Source organism: Myotis davidii, unplaced genomic scaffold (assembly GCF_000327345.1).
Source record: "Myotis davidii unplaced genomic scaffold, ASM32734v1 scaffold909, whole genome shotgun sequence".
NCBI lineage: Eukaryota > Metazoa > Chordata > Mammalia > Chiroptera > Vespertilionidae > Myotis > Myotis davidii.
The window spans coordinates 655,144-675,667 of NW_006299490.1; the positions used below are offsets into that span (position 1 = coordinate 655,144).

The 20,524-nt window shown below is 41.5% G+C and overlaps 1 protein-coding gene across 7 annotated transcripts in view; it reads right to left on the reverse strand.

Moving 5' to 3' along the window:
- EPC1 (enhancer of polycomb homolog 1) overlaps nt 1-20,524 on the reverse strand; it is a 108,608-nt gene that overhangs the window by 21,026 nt on the left and 67,058 nt on the right. For all 7 annotated transcript variants that reach the window (XM_006775194.2, XM_015571415.1, XM_015571417.1 and 4 more), the window contains 4 exons: nt 9,661-9,820; nt 2,463-2,608; nt 1,840-2,046; nt 796-944 (listed from right to left, as the gene is read on the reverse strand). In XM_006775194.2, coding sequence (XP_006775257.1) covers nt 796-944; nt 1,840-2,046; nt 2,463-2,608; nt 9,661-9,760 — 602 coding nt within the window. In that variant the 5' untranslated portion in view covers nt 9,761-9,820. The remainder of the gene's footprint in view (nt 1-795; nt 945-1,839; nt 2,047-2,462; nt 2,609-9,660; nt 9,821-20,524) is intronic.

Here is a 20,524-nt window from a genome sequence, read left to right on the forward strand (position 1 = left end):
GTGTCTATTCTTGGGGGGGAAAGGGGTGTGGGGGATGGGGGAAGAGACTGAACAAAAATCGTGCACCTATGGATGAGGACATGGTGGGGGGGGCGAAGGTTGAGGGCGGAGGGTGGGGTGGGTACCGGGTGGAGGGGAGCTATGGGGGGAAAAACAAGGAACAACTGTAATAATCTGAACAATAAAGATTTAATTAAAAAAGAGAAAAAAAGATTTGGTAGAGATGTTGAAGTTAATGGCTAAGATTAAGAACTTTCTGCTAATTTAAATTGCCTGTGTTATATACAAAACTAATTTTTCTGAACTGAATCACAAGAAATTCAACAGCGGTTTTCTTTGCGGATTGACACTAGGAAACAGGTGAGTAAGGCTTAAAGTTTTCACTGTGTATCTTGCTGAATGGTTATTTGATTGTTAGGATTATGGCCTTTTCCTTTCTCCTTTATGTTTTTTTAAGTCAGTACATTCTAGTAAATAACATAAAAAGTTTAAAATGACAAATAATCTCTCTTATAGCCATGTACCCACTCACATAAGGACAAAAAAAAAGATTTCAAAATGGAAATACCTGGCACATTTTAATTTTATTGAATACAATAACTTTTAACGAAAATAAAGAAAGGAATATATGTAAAATTATACAAAGGATATTATAGCACACATTTAAACAGTCTCTAATTATTATTAAAAGAAGATATCTCTGGGCTAACAGATAATTGCTTAGGAAATAAATTAACTCAGTATACAAAATGCTTATAATACCATACTTCCTACTGCTATTAAAATATACTTTACCTCTTTTCCATAATTTCCAGTGTTAAGTGCAATAGCTCCCTTTTACTCTTTTCTCTTCTTTTTATCATCTCTAGAATAGTAACAGCCCGACTTAGATCTCGACGCAGCTTAAGCATTTTTTCGTAAGAGGCTTCATCGTTTTTGCGATTCTGCAAAAATAAAGGTCCTTATTTAATGTCAATAAGCACTTCTAGCTAGTGGGATTCTGAACATAGCTACTGATCCTATATAATAAAGAGGTCATATGCAAATTGACCACCACGCCCTTGCACAAGATGGCCGTCCCCATGTGGACACAAGATGGCCTCCACAAGATAGCCAGCAGGGGAGGGCAGTTGGGGGCGACCAGGCCAGCAGGGGAGGGCAGCTGCGGGGACCAGGCCTACAGGAGAGGGAAGTTGGGGGGACCAGGCCTACAGGAGAGGGAAGTTGGGTGGGGACCAGGCCTGCAGGGGAGGGCAGTCAGGGGCAATTGGGCTGGGAGGGGAGCAGTTAGGCATCGATCAGGCAGGCAGAGGAGTTGTTAGGGGCAATCAGGCAGGCAGGCAGGCGAGCAGTTGGGAGCCAGCAGTCCTGGATTGTGAGAGGGATGTCCGACTGCCGGTTTAGGACATCCCCCAAGGGGTCCCATATTGGAGAGGGTGCAGGCTGGGCTGAGAGACCACTGCCCTACCCCCAGTGCCAGGTCTCTAGTGTATATGTATATGTATGTGTGTGTGTGTGTGTGTGTGTATATATATATATATATATATATGTATATATACTAGAAGGTTAAGAGAGAATTTTAAAACATTGAAAGGGGGCATGGATCTCCAGAAAATCAAGTTTGTAAATGATTTTAAACGGATGAAGATTAAAATATACCAACAGCTCCATAATGAGTCTTAAGGCCAAGTTATTTTAAATTAGTATTTTTCATTATATTGTATATAAAGTCTATTTAAACACAAATTAAAACACAACCTCCAGATACTGAGACATTCATGACTATAAATAGTTTTTCTTACATCAAAAACACATAAAAAATTTCTCAAATTCACTTACTTTTCGAGTCTGCATTTTTTCAGTTCGTCTTCTAAAAGCCACATAAGGATCATTTGTGCTAGAACCATCTCGCTTTTCTTGTTTTACTGATGGGATAAGAGATGGCCCTCGACAGTTTTTTCTCTTTTTAATCCAGTATTCATAAACTTCTTTAATTAATTCATCATCTTCTTTTAGCAGTAATTTGGCTTCCTGCAGACTGACTGGCTAAATGTAAAATTATTATGTCATTTTCATATCATATACATATATAAGATTCAAAGGTAATTTCAAATTTAAATAACAATAAAATTAACAACAGTATTTACAATAGCAAACACAGAGTACCTTACATGCTAGTCATTGAGGTAGACGTTTTATACACATTATTTAATTTTCACAACAATCCCATGATATTTATCTTATCTACTTTACAGATGAGAAAATTGAGGCACAGAGAAATATAAACATACTTTTCAAAACTATACAGGTTATAGTAGGCAGAGATAGGATATGACTTCATGCTTACTAACTCCAGAGCCTGCTCACTTAGCTCTCCCCAACATTATACTATTGCCATATCAATGTAGATAGTTATATAAACACACACACACACACTTATTATATATTTAAGGAAGTTGTACCTGCTGACCACTCCCTTTTTCTAGACGGTCAATCATCTCCTCAAACTGCAATGGGCAGATGTCCATTTTCTTTTTCAGTTTATTCACGAATACTTCATCTTCAGAATCCAAATCATAGTCAGGCTGTTCAGCATCCAAACTAAAAGCTGACAGAAGAAGCCATAAGCAATCATTTACTGTGTGCCTTCACCTGACAAACCCTCTCATAGTCTAGACAAAAACAAGACCTATACTTCCTAAAGAAATAAGATTTTCTTCAAATTTTGTTTTCAGACACCCAATCTAAATTTATAGATGTTTCCTACACTTAAAGTTTAAGAAATGAAATTATATTTACTGTTAATATACATTATAAAAGACAATAGATGTTACTCCACCCTCAAAAGCAAATAAACTAGGAAGCCATTATTAAAAACATAGATTATTAAATGTATTGGTTAGACTATATAAAAAGTTTTGTAGCTCAAAACTTGACAAAATAGCAATTTCATATGGTTTGACATAACATAGAAAGATATCTTTATATAAGTTTGTTTCTAGAATACTTAATTCCTAATTTATATATTATTTAACTTCTTTACCAAAAGTTTAGGGTGTGGTATTTAAAGCTGAAGTGTGAGAAGACACTGCTAACAAGTAATAGTTATCACTCAGTGAGTGAATTCCTGGCTAAGGAGGTTTGTTCCCTCATGAAACTCACTGTCATGGTGATAGAAATGTGAGGTGTTTCTTGTATTTGTCAAGATTTGAAAAAAAGAGGCAAGCACCACGGCTCTGTATTATCAAATGTCATTTAACTACTTATCAAAATGAGGCAAGGTTGACCATAATAAAACTAAAATATTAAATAGCTTGACATTGTAATTTCTCACCGCTTTTCCTTGCCCAATTCCTCTTCACTAACTTCCCATCACTTTAGAATCCAAATCCTTACAATTACATATATAAGGCCCTTCTTGATCTACTCTCTCCAGTCTCATCCGTACTTTATGACCTAGCAATATAAAAATTCATATTTCATGCAGCAAGTTATTTCATGTCTTTAGGCTTTTACATTAACCATTTCTTGCCTGTTCACCTAGCAAATGACTATTTATTCGTTTTAAAACTCAACCTGACATCAACTCCTGTCAAGTATAGCACAGGGAATATAGTCAATAATACAAAGTGGGGCAACAGCAGGTTTACAGTTGTGAGTACCTGAAACAGTTTACTCTTGTATTATTAATTATTTTATGTTTACCCATACAAACTGTAAACCTACCTTTGACATCCCCTGTACTGCAATATCTACCTATGTATGGTATTGTAGGAATGCTGTGTAACTTGTGTAAATGTCTAACCACTAGACTGTACACCTGAAACTAATATAAAATAAATATTGAATGTCAAGTATACTAAAATAAAAATCAAATACACTATTTTGTTTCATTTTCTATTTTGACCTATATCACACTTCTATGGCATTCCCAATTTCCTAATTAAATAAATATTAAGACTTCTTTATAAAAATCTGTTAACACCTTTGCACTCTTATTTTTTTCTTTTTTTTAATTAATCTTTAATGTTGAGATTATTACAGATGTCCCTCTTTTTTCCCCCCTGTAGCTCCTCTCCACCTGGTTCACACCCGACCCCAGACCCTTGCCACCCTATTGTCTGTGTCCATAGGTACTGCATACATACATGTAAGATCTTTGCTAATCTCTTCCCACACCCCCGCCCACACCCTCTTCCCTGAGAATCGTCAGTCTATTCCATTTCCATGCCCGATTCTATTCCAACCACCAGTCTATTCTGTTTATCAGATTTTTTATTCATTTGATTTTTAGAATCAATTGTCGATAGATATGTATTTGTTGTCACTTTGTTATACATATTTTTTATCTTTATCTTTTTCTTCTTCTTTTCCCACACCCCCGCCCACACCCTCTTCCCTGAGAATCGTCAGTCTATTCCATTTCCATGCCCGATTCTATTCCAACCACCAGTCTATTCTGTTTATCAGATTTTTTATTCATTTGATTTTTAGAATCAATTGTCGATAGATATGTATTTGTTGTCACTTTGTTATACATATTTTTTATCTTTATCTTTTTCTTCTTCTTCCTTCTCTTAAAGAAAGCGTCTGCACATCCTAGACCTGTAAGTCTACTTCTTTCACTAGGTAGGGGAAGTTTCCTGTCATTATTTCTTCAAATAGGTTTTCAATATCTTGCTCTCTCTTCTTCTGGAACCCCATAATTCGGATATTGGTAGGCTTGAAGTTGTCCCAGAGGCTCCTTGCACTATCTTCATATTTTTGTATTCTTTTTTCCTTTTGCTTTTCTGGTTGGGTGTTTTTTGCTTCTTTGTATTCCAAATCTTTGACTTGATTCTTGGGATCCTCTAGTCTGCTGTTGTATCTCTGTACATTATTTTTTATTTGAGTTAGTGTATGTTTAATTTCTGACTGGTCTTTTTCCATTTTTTGGCATTCTTATTAAGATCCTTGAAAGTCGCACTAAGTTCCTCAGAGGTTTCTAGAAGATTCTTGAGTAGCCTTATATCTGTGGTTTTGAACTCTATATCCAGTAGTTTGCTTTCCTCCATTTCTTTCATTTGTGACATGTTTCTCTGTCTCCACATTTTAGCTGCTTCCCTGTGTTTGTTTCTATGTATTGGTAGCTGCTCAGTCTCCTTGAGTTGATAGAGTGGCCTTGTGTAGTAGGTGTCCTATAGGGGCCAGGGGCTCAGCCTCCCCAATTACCTGAAGTGGACACTCTGGGCTTTGTGTACAGTTTTGTTGTAGTTGAGCCTTGATTGCTGTTGGTGTTACTGGGAGGAATTGACCTCCAGGCCAATTGGCTATGGAGACCAGCTGCAATTACAGTAGAGAACTGCTGTGCAGGAGACACCCTTATGGAGCAGGACTTGCTTCAGTGGGGCTTTGCTGCTGACTGTGTCTGGCCCTTGAGTGTGCCACTTATGGATGTGAAGAGTTGTAATCTGGTATGGTTTCACACTGACCACTGGGTACACTGGCTCTTGGTTCTCCAGGGAGGTGCAAAGTTGCCACTGCCTGGGGCTGCCCAGCAGGAGCTACAGAGAAATCTGCACATTCCTCTTCTTTGTATGGGGTTTGGAGGTGCCCAGACGAGGCCCAACTGTGAAACAAGGCAGGCTGGTGCTGGTGTGGCCTTGGGCCTTTTATTGATAGATTTGGGGCTCCCTGAACCAGCTGGAGCTAGACAGTTTTAGCCTGAGAAAGAAAAGACCATTCATATGCAAAAGCCGCTGAGCAGAGCTTGGGTGGGGCGGGGTCTCAGGGAATCACCAGGGTGTAGCAAACAGAAATGGCTGCCAGTCAGCCCTGCACCAGGGAGGTCCCAGCACAGGAACAATGACTGCTGTGAGCACCTCCGTCTGGAAGAAAGCTGCCCCAATTTCCTGCACAGATGCCAGACAATCCAGTTGCTCCCCATATGTGTCTGGGTCTCCTAGAGTCTCGCCTGGCACTGGATCTCAGAGGAAGTATCAGTTTGTAAATTCAGTTCGTGGTGCTGGCCTTTTAAGAGGAGCAGTTGGGTCTCCAGCAGCCTGTGTGTCACTCCGCTCAATCTGCACTGGTTTTTATAGTCCATAGTTCTTACTGCCAATAGGTACTTCTTTCCCCAGCTCTGGAACCCTGGGCTGGGAATCTGGTATGGGGCTGGGACCCCTTGCTGCTCCTGGTGGTCTCCGCAGAGGCAATCTCCCTCCTAATTAAAAAAGCCACACACTTGGGTGCCAGACCAGCCTGTTCCGCATCTCCTACCTGTCTCAGTGTGCTTTCTTCTTTACTTCTCTAGTTGTAGTACTTCCACTCAGCCAGCTTTCCCGCAGTTCTGGGTGGTCGCTGTTCTGCCGTTTAGTTGTAATTTTGATGTGGTTGTGAGAGGCAGCAAGTATAGGTGTTTATTTATGCCACCATCTTGGTTCTCCTCTATTAAGACCTTTTAGAAAATGTTTCCTTTGAGGATTAACAGCAGAGCTTTGAAACCCAAGTGCATGGGAAAGGGAGAGAGAGAATTGTTTCTGTCTTCAGGTCAGAACTGTTTTGTCCTTTCTTCCAGTATAAATAGGAAAGGAGAAGTCCTAACTGTGTAATCTAGAAGTTTTACAGGTCACCAATCAAAAGAGAAACATTTTAATACTCCTTGGATCAAGGAATGTTGAGCAGTACTCAGTGAATTAGATTAGAAGGTACCTACAGGATGAAACTAAAGAAGGGAATAATGATTTTTATATGGATTTCTTGCTTTTAAGCTCTGATTAGATATAAGAGAGTAAATTAAGATCTCTTTCCTAAGCCAATTGAAGATAAGAATAGATTTGAGATTTTCCAAAGTCAGCAAAGTCCATTTCTTTTTAAATATAGCTCCTTTTGACTTTTCTAACCAGAATTTAATTCATTCAGTACCAGCAAAATGTTTTGTGGATTTTAGTCATCAATAAGCAGTCTATTTGTAAAACATGTAAATTGATTAATGTAATTTTATCTTACTCAATCCTGTTTTAACCTAAAAGCATGCATTTGTAAGATAATATAGTCTGTGGCTGTGGAATACAATGTGGCTCTAGTAAATATATATAGAAGATGAGATTTATAACTTACAGATAGAGGTGATTTTCCAGAGAACTAACTTTTAGGTTCTAATATTGAAGAAATTTGTTTAAAATGTCCGTGTCTGTGCCTTATGTGTAATTAATTATGTGAGTGGGCAAGAAAATACATGACACTTATTTGGTTCATTTCAAAGTAACCTTTAAGTGAAATTATTATTTTTTTCTAAAGGAAATCAATATGGTTAGGTGCAAATTAGAGTTAAAAATGAAAAAATATCACAAGTTAAAAATATCAAATGCCCCTTTGCACCATGCGAGGACATAACAAGAAGTCTGTGGTCTGAAAGAGAGACCACACCTGCCATGCTGGCACCCCGATCTTGGACTTGCAGCCTCTAGAAATATCTCTGAGGGAATAGCTAGTGCCTAAAATGTTATGGGTCAAGATTTTGTGAAACAAAAGGCACTCTGGACTCAAAAATGGATTCAGGAATTTAAAGTCAGGTGTTCAACATAATGAAGTAGACATGAGCCAGCTCTTTTCCTCCCTGGTTGCTCGAAGATGGGCTGCCATCGTGAACGACATAACTATCCAGACCAGGAAGTTCCTGACCAACAAACTATTTCAGCAGAAACACATGGTCATTGATGTCCTTTGCCAAGGGAAGGCAATAGTATTTAACACAAAAGTTTGAAAAAAACTAGCCAAAATGTACAAGACCACAACAGATGCCATCTTTATATTTGGATTCAGAATCCATTTTGGTAGTGAGTGTAAGACAACTGGCTTTGGCATAATTTGATTCCCTGGATTATACAAAGAAAAATGAACCCAAACATAGACTTACAAGACATGGCCTGTTTGAAAAGAAGACCTCAAGAAAACATCAAAAGGAACATAAGAACAGAATGAAGAAAGGCAGGGGGACTGCAAAGGTCAATGCTGGTGCTGTAAAAAGGAGTAAAGATTCTTCAGTGACTTTATCTGTGGTGATTGTACTGATTTTTCATGAGAGGATTAATAAACTTAAAATCAAATCAACTGCCAGTAGAGTACTGATAAGAACCAATATGGCCACTATGTTTACTTTTGGTTTTTATATTTAAGAAATAATAAAATAAATGTTTAAAACTCACGACAAAAACTAGATCATGTGGAGAAAAAGTTAAATGAGTTAGAAAAGTAGTTAATGAGATAAAAAATAGTTTCTCTGTGTTCTTAGAAAGAATAATAAAAACAAAATAGATTTATATTGTCCTGAATAAAGTTTATAAAGTCCCCTAGAAAAACCTCTTGATTATAAAGGTCAGCAAGACAACAATGAAAGCTGTTGCAATTTTACCTTAGTACCGATCAACTATGTTTTAAGTTGTCAACTACTTGGGGATTAGGAGAATGAAATATACAGTACATATTCCTTTAAATCTACAAGCTCTCAGCTATTTAGCATCATCTGTGATAGCCAGTGAAAAATCATTTCTAGCTCAGTCAGTGCGGCTCAGTGGTTGAGCATTGATCCACAAACCATGAGGTCACGACAGTTCGATTTCCGGTCAGGGAACATGCCCGGGTTACAGACTCAATTCCCAGTAAGAGGTGTGCAGGAGGCAGCCAGTCAGTGATTCTCTCTCATCATTGATGTTTCTATCCCTCTCCCTTCCTCTCTCTGAAATCAATAAAATCATTAAAAAAGAAAGATAATTTCTAATGAAGAACCTATCACTACCAAGTAAAACAATTAGAACAGTAAATTAAAAAGAAATTAGAAACGCAGATCAAGGACTGGCAAATATGGCCTACGGGCCAATACTGGGTTGCCATCTTTTTTTTTGTCAATAAAGTTGTATGGGAACATAACCATGTCCATTTGTTTATGTATTGTTTATTGCTGATGTTGCCTTACAAAATACAGCAGAGTTGAATACATGTAACAAATGACAGAAAAGACTCACAAAGCCTAAAACATTTACTATTTGAACCTTTACAGAAAGTTTGCCAATTCCTGACTGACATTAAGATGTTTTTTAAGACTATTAACATTACAGTTTCTGAACAGTAAGAAAACCTTTTCTATATCTGAGGCATATCACTTATACCATTTGTGTAAAGTAGCATAAGATCCCATGTTGAGATGGAACTAAAAATCTAGGATAAAAATGGTATCATTTTTGTCAGGCAGAAATCTCAAAAACAATTTTAAAAGTTGAAAATGGGCTTTAATAATGCTCATTTCATTAATGTTGGTCAATGAAATGGGTACTGAAAATGGCCTTGAACAGATAAAAATCTGTCAAGAGTTACATTGGAAGATAAATATAGAAAATACTAGAGGCCTGGTGCATGAAATTCATGTGCAGATACGGTCCCAAGTCCTGGCCTGTGATTAGGGCCATCTTTCCCTGGCTGCCTGCAGTTGGCCCCACCCCCTGCCGCTGGGTGGTTCCCCATTTGCCATCGGGCAATGGAAGGCTGACAGCCAGGGAATGGGACTGAGAGGTGGTCAGTGCGCCTCATAGTGATTGGTTGAGCAGTCAGTCTGGTCGTTCCGCCATTAGGATCAACTTGCATATTACCCTTTTATTATATAGGATTAAGAGAGTAGATACTTACGCTGTATGTGAATGAGCTGCTTTGGCATCTTAAATTCCCCAGGATATATAGACTCATAGTAAGCAATATTACTTTCTGCCTCTGGGACAGGTATAACCATATTATCCCTCTTCTCGCCATACACTTGCTGTGCTGAAATAGCCCGTTGAAGATGGTGTTCCTAAAAAGAGGGGGAAATAGGTAAGTTTATGTATTTTTTAAAAAAGCAAACAGAATATATAGCATTATAAAGAGACTTTTGTTCATTGTTTCTAAAATAGAGGGACTTTAGTAGTCTTGAAAGGATGTTGATAACAATAGAGTTAGTAGTACAAGTATTTTAGGTAGAAAAATTTTTTTCGACACATTGTACATTTCTTCAAATTAAAAAAAAGTATTCCATTGAAATTAACAGCTAAATTATACAAAATTCCAAAAGCTGACTAAAACTGTTATTTCAAGTTTGCATTTTACAGAGGAAATTCAAAACAAAAGGGTTAAAACATTAAACTTGTATGAACAGAGCAGGCTATGGCTAAAAAATATTCTGGTTCTAATCGCCTACTCACTTCCATACAAATATGATATTTTCAAAGAAGGATAGTGAATACACTATTTTTACTTGATGAAATGGATACAGATTCAAAGCTGGTCTTTTGTCTGGGATAATAACCTTAAAAAAACAAAAAACTAATTTTCAGACCCCTTTTGAACAATACTAAAGTATAGGGATTGAAAGCATAGGCTCTGGAATTTTATGTCTCTTGACAAGATACTTCAGTCTTCTAAATCTATATCCTCCAGTAAGTGAGAAATAGAATCTAAGTGATAGGCTTGGTTAGAGATTTAAATAAGGTATGTGTATATAAAATGGTTAATATGATGTGTGTCATATAACAGTTGCTCAAAATAAGCTTTGATTTAGTCACCATGAAGGATGATTTTGCCAGTTTGTGATACTACCAACTGCCATCAAAATACGAAGTTCTCATATAGCCTTATAATCACTGAATTTTGGTAAACATTTTATTAAATTTTAACTGTTTTCTTAAGTATATAAAATAAAAGTTCAAGGATGAAAAACTTTCCAACAGTACGAAAACAAAAAATCCAGTCCTCATAAGTAGCCTCTGTTAAAGATAGATAGAACCTACCTAATAATAGACAAAGATGGTAATTGACCGTTCCTTTGCTATGCCTCCCATTGGCTAATCAGCATGATATGCAAATTAGCTGCCAACAAAGATGGCAGCTAATTTACATACTGCAGGCAGGGCGGGACAGCGCGAGCTGCCATCCGGGCCCCGTGTGCCGCCTAAGCCCTGCCCCCAGCTGGGCCCCCCATGTGCCACCAAAGCCCCGCCCCAGCTGGGACCCCCATGTGCCGCCTAAGCCCCGCACCCAGCCGGGACCCCATGGCAATCTGAGAGCAGGAAAGTGTGGCTTTAGGCAGCACCCAGGAGGGCCTGCCCCCGGGGCCTCTGCGGCAATGCGGCGATCTGTGAGCAGGAAAGTGTGGCTTTAGGCAGCACCCAGGAGGGCCTGCCCCCGGGGCCTCTGCGGCAATGCGGCGATCTGTGAGCAGGAAAGTGCCGCCTGCAGGCAGCACCCCACTGTGACCACAGCTCAAGGGAGAGTACAACACGCAGTGGAGGCCAGGAGCCTGAGAGATCAACACAGAAGGGTGCCTGCTCCAGCCTCCACGGTGTGGGTGGGGGCAGGCCCCCCAGCAGACACACACACACCACACACACACACACACACACACACACACACACACACACAGCACCTGTTCTGAGCCTCCTATGCAGCTGGGGGAAGGCCCCAGCAGGAACACACACACACACACACACACACACGACGCCTGCTCCAAGCCTCTGCTGCCAGACTGTAGGACATCCACTGAGGGCTCCCAGACTGTGAGAGGGGCAGACTGGGCTGAGGGAACCCCACCCCCCAGTGCATCATGCACCGGGCCTCTAGTATACTAATACAAGGGTAATATGCTGATTAGACCAGATAGACTGGACGTCTCCTGAACATCCTTCGGACAAAGCCGCAGCGGCTGCAAGGGCCGAGGGCAGGTAGCCATGATGGCCGGCAGCATCAGCAGTGGTGGGGTGATGGGGGAGGCGCCTTCCCCGGATGAGCGCAGTCACCTCCCGCAGAAGGAGGCCAGGCTGCGGCTTAGGCCTGCTCCCCGCGGGCATCCCCTAAAGGCTCCCAGACTGTGAAAGGGGGCATGCTAGGTTGAGGGGACAACCCACTCGCCAGTACATGAATTTTCATGCACTGGGCCTCGTGTGTGTGTGTGTGTGTGTGTGTGTGTGTGTGTGTGTGTGTGTGTATGTGTGTATTTACTTACAGATAGTATTCTATGCAACATACAGAGCTTCACAGCAGCTGTACTGTATTCCACTATATAGAGATTCCATAATTTACTTAACTAGACACTGATAAGAAAAAAAACAAAAGGGTTAAACATTAAAGTTGTATGAACAACCTAAATGCCAATCCTCCAGGAATGCTGCAAAAACCACTCCTGCACTATTATATACAAGACATTGTTGTGGACTTGTTAAAGTGTATATAGGACAACTTACAAATGGAAGTGCTCAAAGGGTATATGAGGTTACAACAACATATATTCCCATCATTCCTTGTAGTAACTTAACATCCCTTTTGAATTTTAAAATCACCTTGCCTTGGCCAGTTTCAATCAGTGGTTAGTTTGCATTTTGAATAGAATGCTCAAATTTAGAATGCTAAATCTATGTTTATATTTGAATTTTTTTTGTATGAGGAGAGAAAGGGAGCTTAAATATCATATATAAAAATCACTTTCCTTAATGATTAAAAATGTTCCTGTATCATAGAATAAAGAGTTTGGTAGTAAAAAAAAAAAAGTAGAGAATGCTAGATACTAAATTTAGATTTTTCTACTTTAAAACTGAGAGATTTTAATATGCTAATGTAAATTGTGATTCTTCATATAGCCATTCCAAACCTATGACCACAGAATCATTTCTTTCAGAAAATATCTATTAATAGTTCATGGAGAACTTTTAATATATATTTTGGGAAATGATGGTATAGAACAAAAACAAGAGATAAAAGAGCACGACTCTTGTTTATTAAGTAACTCAAAATGTATTTATGAAGTGCCTGGCACTAGGAACAATGGTAAATAAAATAGACACTGGTCTTGACATTGCAGAGTTTAAACTCTAGTAGGGGAGAGAGATAGCAATAAAAGACTCCTTAAAAATAAATTGTAAAGTTGATAAGTGCTATAAAGGAAAAGTACAATGTGTTAAAGGAAATATAAATAGGAAAAGGATTTCAAGGACAGTATCACTTTCACTAGTGCAAAGTGACATTTAAGCGAGGATCTGTAGGAATGGGAGCTAGTTAAACGATTGTTTTAAGTTCAAGAGAGAAAGCTATGTTGAAAAACACTTAGTGAAGAACACTAGCTTGACACTTTAGGTAGATAGTTTCTTTATATTATAGAATGCTTATAACAATTAGGTTTAGTGGCATTTTACAAATTAAACACCCCAGAACGAAGAACAATTCTAATTTTTCATAAAATAACAGAGGCATAAACTCTCGATTAAGTCCAACCTTAAGGAACAAAGTAAATAAATTAAACTATCTAAAAAAGTTTTAGCTGTAACTGGTTTGGCTCAGTGGACTGTGGCTGTGGACTGAAAGGTCCCAGGTTTGATTCCGGTCAAGGGCATGTACCTTGGTTGCAGGCACATCCCCAGTTGGGGGTGTGCAGGAGGCAGCTAATCAATGTTTCCCTCTCATTGATGTTTCTAACTCTCTATCTCTCTCCCTTCCTCTCTGTAAAAAATCAATAAAAATAAATTTAAAAAAAAGAATTTTTTAATATTCAAGCTTATATAAAATTGAATCAGATGAACTATAATGTAAAATTAAATAACTTTAAATAATTATAGATGTTTTCTACAAATAGCAATATAAACACTAATAGAATATAAACAAGTCTCAACAATGATCTTTAGAAAGTTCAGTGACACACTTTCATGTCTCCATGAACCTTGCTATTGTGAAACTGGGCACCAAGATCATTCACTTTTGTTACTTCAGCCTCCCTAAGAGCATTGGAAGAGCATGAGTTTTAGAGACAGAGACGCAAGAAAGAACCATAGCTTCCTCATAAGACCCCAAGCCCAGAAACTCACTTTGCTACCCACATTTAAAATTTTATACACACACACACACACACACACACACACACACACACGGCCCAGTGCACGAATTTCTGTATCTTGAAAGGCACTGTGGGTCGTGAGGCTGCAGTGGACACGGGGATGGGTATTGGTCCCTCCTGCCTCGGTCTCCTATCTGCCAGCAGTCTTGCTCCCACTGCCACTGTTCCCGTCGCAATGCTCCCATGCACTGATGGCGCCAGCCCCGTTCGCACCCGTTGATGGTGCATAATGACTGGGGCCAGCACCAAAAGCTGGTGCAAGCAGAGCCAGCACCGTCAGCGGGTGTGCGCAGGGGCAGCTGCCCCCATTGCCCCTCAGGAGCAGGGGGAAGTGGAGAATCCCTGAGTGGCGATCGGGGCCAGCAGTCACTGCTTGCACCTGCTAATGTCGATGAGTGACTGGGCACCAGCGCCGGCAGTGGGTGTGAGCGGGGTTGGCGATGGCAGCATGTGTGAGGGCCAGGCTTTTCAGTAACCATCAGAAGCTCACCTCGATGACAGCGACTGGTGCCCCGCTTTGGTATGGTGCCCCTGCTCACCTGTTCCACCATCCCACAGCAGCTGACACCCACCAAGTTCCGTGAGCATCCCCTGGTGGTCAGTGCACTTCATAGCGACCAGTTATTCTGCTGTTTGGTTTATTTGCATTATATATATATATAGACTAGAGGCCCAGTGCATGAAATTTGTGCAGGGGGGGGGGGGCGCGTCCTCCTCAGCCCAGCCTGCACCCTCCCCAATCCAGGACCCCTCAGGGGATATCCGACTGCCGGTTTGGGCCTAAACCGGCAGGTGGACATCCCTCTTGCAATCCAGGACCGGTGGCTCCTACCCCCTCGCCTGCCTGCAGGCCTGATCGCCGCTAACTGCCCACCCCTGCCAGCCTGATCACCCTCTACCTGCCCCCCCTGCTGGCCTGATCGCCCCTAACTGCCTCTGCCTTGGCCCCTGCCACTGTGGCTTTGTCTGGAAGAAAGTCCGGAAGATGTCCAGTCTAATTAGCATATTACCCTTTTATTACTATAGATATTTCTTACCCATCTTTCCCTCTCTTCTCTCTAGCAGTTAATGTTTACTCTTTTACTGTACTGTTACTTTTGCTTACCCTTGAAAAACTCTGCATTTTCAGGCTGTAAACAGGGCATATCATTTAAATTTGAGAAGCGAGAAAAGATTCTATTGATTAAATAATAGTGGCATTAGGTATCTGCTGATAAAATCTGAAGGGACAGCGTTGAAAATGTGTCTTAAACATCTGCTGTGTGCCTTTGCTCATCTCTGCTGATACTACCATTCAATGCCTCTACCCCACCATCAAATTATAATTATCTTTTTTAAAGATAATTATAATTATCTTTAAAATTTAAAGATAATTATAATTTATTTATAATAGTTTAAAATTATCTTTCCTCTGCTTTACCTAATTTGTACATCTATACTACTACTAGAGGCCTGATACACGAAATTCATACAAGAGAAGGCCTGCCATCCCCTGGCTGCCAGCACTGGCTTCCCTCCAGCACCCAGGCGTTCCTTCTCTGGCGGCCAGCAGGCACCTGGGACCTGGGCTGGCTTCCCTCTGGTCCTGGCTTCGTCAGGAAGGATGTCCCGTCTAATTAGCATATTACCTTTTATCATTATAGATATTCTCTACTTAGAAATTGTGCTGTAATATTTGTGTACATACTCATCTCCAAAATTTGAGCTCCTTAAGATCAGATACTATGTCTAGTTAATCTTTGTATCCTTTCCTTTTAAAAATGTATTCTCCTGTAATAGTTAGAAACTCTAAATTCTTTTAAGGATGAAGACTAAATAAGATTACCTTGGTAACCTACTCAGTATCTAGTACTGTGTTTTGCCTTATTGCAGATTCTATTAAAATGTCATTATAGAAAAATGAGAGGGTCAGTCTAAACAGAATGCATGTAAAAATACAAAAGATATGCCTGGCTGGTGTGCTCAGTGGTTGAGCATCAACCTATGAACCAGGTGGTCTGGGTTCGATTCTTGGTTTCTGCACAACCCCAGTGGGGGAGGGGGGGCGTGCAGAAAGCAGGCAATCAATGATTCTCTCTCATCACTGATGCTTCTATCTCTCCCTCTTTCTTCCTCTCTGAAATCAACAAAAACATATTTTTAAAAATATACAAGAGATTCTACTTACTCTGTAATAAGTTCTAATAAATATTTACCAAACTACAAATGAGCGATTCAAGGTTATATTGTTGAGAATTCATAAACAAAGATTAAATTATGGTCATGTATTCAATAAATTTTTATTTAAGCAAATTATGACCTTAACACGTAGCCATAACAACAATTAAGATCACATTTAGACATTTTGGGTTACTGAATTAAAAACAGCTTATTAAAAGCAACAATAATGTATAAAATTCCTTACAGGGAAATAAGTGATAACTAAATAAAAAGACACTTAAGTTTAAACTCCAGATTATTTATGCATGTAGAGCTAGACTCCATTGCTACTTGAACAATATGGCTAGGCTGAATTATTTTTTCTCTATTTTCTAATGACATTTCTAAGAACCAAACCATCAATTCCTAATGCAGAACACTGCTCCAGTTTTTCTACATCTTAGTTTTCCTACATCCAAACACCCAACTTTTGCCTGGCTCATTATAATAGCCTTCTAACTGGTTTTCATGCTTTCATTTTTCTTTTCTTCTAGTGTTTTGTTAATATATGAGTAAAATCATACCATTCTTCCATTCAAACTATTCCAGTTATTTTCCTCTTCACTCAGAAAAGTCAAAGTTCTTAAAATTACTTAGAAGGTCCTACATGATTTGCATTCCCTTTCCTTATTACTCCTCTGACATCATTTACTATTCTCCTCTTCACTCACTCTGCTTGTCATACTAGATTCTTTGCTCTTTGTCAAGGAATCTAGTATAAGAAACTAGAGGCCAGGTGCATGGGTTCGTGCCCCGGTGGGATCCCTTGGCCTGGCCTGCGGGATCCCTTGGCCTGGCCTGTTACTGACTCTCCGACATCGCCCGAGGGGCCCTGGATTGCGAGAGAGCGCAGGCCAGGCCGAGGGATCCGACTGGTGCATGATTGGAACCATTGGAGGGCTCCAGAGCGTGTCCGGTCCATCTCACACAGTCCAGATTGGGCTGATAGAGACTGGCCAGGTGGGGAGGGACCGCAGGAGGTTGGCCAGCCAGGGGGGACTACCGGAGGGCTCTAGGGCGTGTCTGGACCAACTAGCCCAGTCCCGATCGGCTGGACCCCACCAGCAAGCTAACCTACTGGTCGAGCATCTGCCCCCTGGTGTTCAGTGCATGTCATAGCGACTGGTCAAACGAACGATCGAACATTTAGTATATTAGGCTTTTATTATATAGGATTATATAGAATAGCTTGTAAAAAAATAGCTTGCTCTCTCACCTTCAAGTGAAGTCAGCTTTATAGACCATTCCTTACAGCTCTCCCATTATCCACCCACTAGAGTAGCTAAAATGGAAAGGGCTGACAACATCGAATGATGATGAGGATGTGTGATAACTAGAACTCTCACACACTGCTAGTGAGAAAAAGATGTGGTGGATATTATAAAACCAAAGACACATTCCACATGGCCTGCTCCTAGGTATTTCCCCAACAGAAATGAAAACACAAGCCCACAAAAAAACTTGAATAAGAATGCTCATACAGTTTTATTCATAACTAGAGGCACAGTGCACAAAAATTTGTCCACTCGAGGTGGAGGAGGTCCCTCAGCCCAGCCTGTGCCCTCTTGCAGTCTGGGACCCCTCGGGGGATGTCCACCTGCTGACTCAGTCCCATTCCCCAGGGGATCGGGCCTAGCTGGCAGTCAGACATCCCTCTGGCAGCCTGGGAGCCCTCAGGGATGTCCACTTGCTTGCGGGGAGCAGGCCTAAGCTGCATTTGGACATCCTTAGTGCTGCTGAGGAGGTGGGAGAGGCTCCCACCACCACTGCTGTGCTGGCAGCCGTCAGCCTGGCTTGTGGCTGAGCAGAGCTCCGTCTGTGGAAGCAAACTGGTCACCAGGAGGCAGCTCCTGCATTGAGCATCTGCCCCCTGGTGGTCAGTGTCATAGTGACCAAGCATTCCCAGTCGCTCTGCTGTTAGGGTCAATTTGAATATGGCCATGCCCCCTGGTGACCCAAACTTCCAGCCCCTCCTATTTTTTTTTTTCAGCGCCTCCTTGAGCAGAGGCCAGGGCAGGCTGGAAGCAGGTATCTGGGATTTATTTATCTTCTATAATTGAAACTTTGTAGCCTTGAGCGGAGCCCAGGGTTGACCAGGGCAGGCGGGAAGCTTGGCTTCCTCCATCGCCGGAGGCAACCCAATCCTCCTGCTCGCTCCAGCTCCATGGCCACCATCTTAGCTGGTTTGCATACTCACTCCTGATTGGCTGGTGGGCATGGTTTGTGGGTATAGCGGAGTGTTGGAGTGATGGTTAATTTTCATGTTTCTCTTTTATTAGTGGATACCTCCAAAGTGGAAACAACGCAAATGTCCATGAACAGGAGGACAGATGATAAATTGTGGTATAATAGAATTAAACACTACTGAGCAAAAAAAATGGAATAAACCATTTACAAACATTGGGTTGAGTAAAAATAGTTTTACACAAGAGAGCTGATAGTCTTTGAGCCTATTTATATGAGTTTTAATAATAAGCAAAATTAATCTATGGTAAAATCAAATCAAAACAGAAGCTGTTTCTAGGTAGTGGTGGCAAGAATTGCTTGGGAAGTGGAATTTTCTTGGATAATAATGTTCCATATCTTGATGAGGGTTGGGTTTTGCTAGTATATAATTTTGTTAAAGTTCAGCAAATATACACTAAACATTTATGAGTTTCTTTGAAAGAAATTCAACCTCAAAAGAAAAGAGTGAACAAATACTGAACTTGAGTTTATAGGCTAAAATATTTAGAGAAACATGCATTGATGCCTGCAATTTATTTTTAAATGCATCAAAAAAAAATAAGGTGGATGTAGAGATGGAGAGATATATGATAAATCAAGTAGGTTTAATTTGTGGGTATTTGGGTGGTCATGGCAAAAATTATTTCATACTTTAAAAATATTTTTATTGATTTTTAGAGAGAGGAAGGGGGAGGGAGAGAAACATCAATGTAAGTGAAACACTGATCAGCCCACAAGTGGGCATGGGCTCTGACTGGAATTGAACCGGAAACTTTTTTTAAACACATTTTTTAAATATATATTTTCAATTGAATTCAGAGAAGGGAGAAATAGAAACATCAATGATGATAGACAATCATTGATTGGCTGCCTCCTGCACCCCCACTACTGGGGATCAAGCCCATATACCAGGGCATGTGCGCCCTGACTGAGAATTGAACTGTTACCTTCTGGTTCATTGCTTGACGCTCAACCAGTGAGCCCACCAGCCAGAGCCATGGTAAAAATTCTTGAAATGTTACTCCGCTACACTCACCAGCCAATCAGAGCAACTATGCAAATTAACCCAAAAATTATGGCAGTTAATTTGCATATGCAGGTGCGGAGCGAATACTGAAGATGACTGAAGATGGGGGCGGCCATGGAGCTGGAGTGAGCAGGAGGCTTGGGGAGCTCCAGGCTTCCAGCCAGCCCTGGCCTCAGCTCGAGCAGCTGCAAAAAAAAAAGGAGAGGCTGGGAGCAGCTGGAATGGAGAAGCCAAGCCTCACTGCTGCGGCTGGAACAAAGACCTGGGTCCTGGGTACCAGAGGAAAACTGGTGTCGGTAGCCAGGGGAAGGAAGGCCTATTGCGCAAATTTTTGTGAAATGGGCCACTAGTCTACACTAATAAAAGACAAAGATGCTAATTGGCCGTACCTTCGCTACATCCTAAGTATGCCCACCAGCCAATCAGAGCAACTGTATGCAAATTAACCCAACCAAGATGGCAGCTGGCAGCCACAGAGCTGGAGCAAGAAGCAAGCTTGGTTGCCCGGGCGATGGAGGAAGCCAAGCTTCCCGCCTGCCCTGAGCTGACTGTGGCCTCCGCTCATGGCAACAAAGTTTCAATTATAGAAGATAAATAAATCCCAGACAGCTGCTTCGAGCCAGCATCCACTGGGAGCTTGGGTGGCTGGGAGTTCTGGCCAGCCTGCTAACAGCCATCAACCCCTCACCCAGGCTGGCCATACCCTCATGGGGTGAGGGTCCCCGCTAGGGGGCTTAGCCAGCCTGCAAACGGCCTTCAACCCCTCACCCGGAATGGCCAGGCACCCCAGCAGGACCCTCCACCCTGAAGGGGCTGTGGCCAGCCACCCCAGCAGGACTCCCCCACTCTGAAGGAGGTGTTGCCAGCCTGCAAACAGCCATCAGCCCCTCAACCAGGCTGGTCAGGCACCCCAGGGGGGACCCCCACACTGAAAGGGCTGTGGCCAGCCATTAACAGCCACCAGGCCCTCACTCAGGCTGGCCACACCCTCATGGGGTGAGGGTCCCCACCTGGGGGCTTGACTAACCTGCAAACAGCCATCAGCTCCTCACCCAGGCTGGCCAGGCACCCCAGCAGGGACCCCCACCCTGAAAGGGCTGCAACCAGACTGCAAACAGCCATCAGCCACTCACCCAGGGTGGCCAGGCACCCCAGCGGGGACCCCCACACTGAAGTGGCTGGGGGCAGCC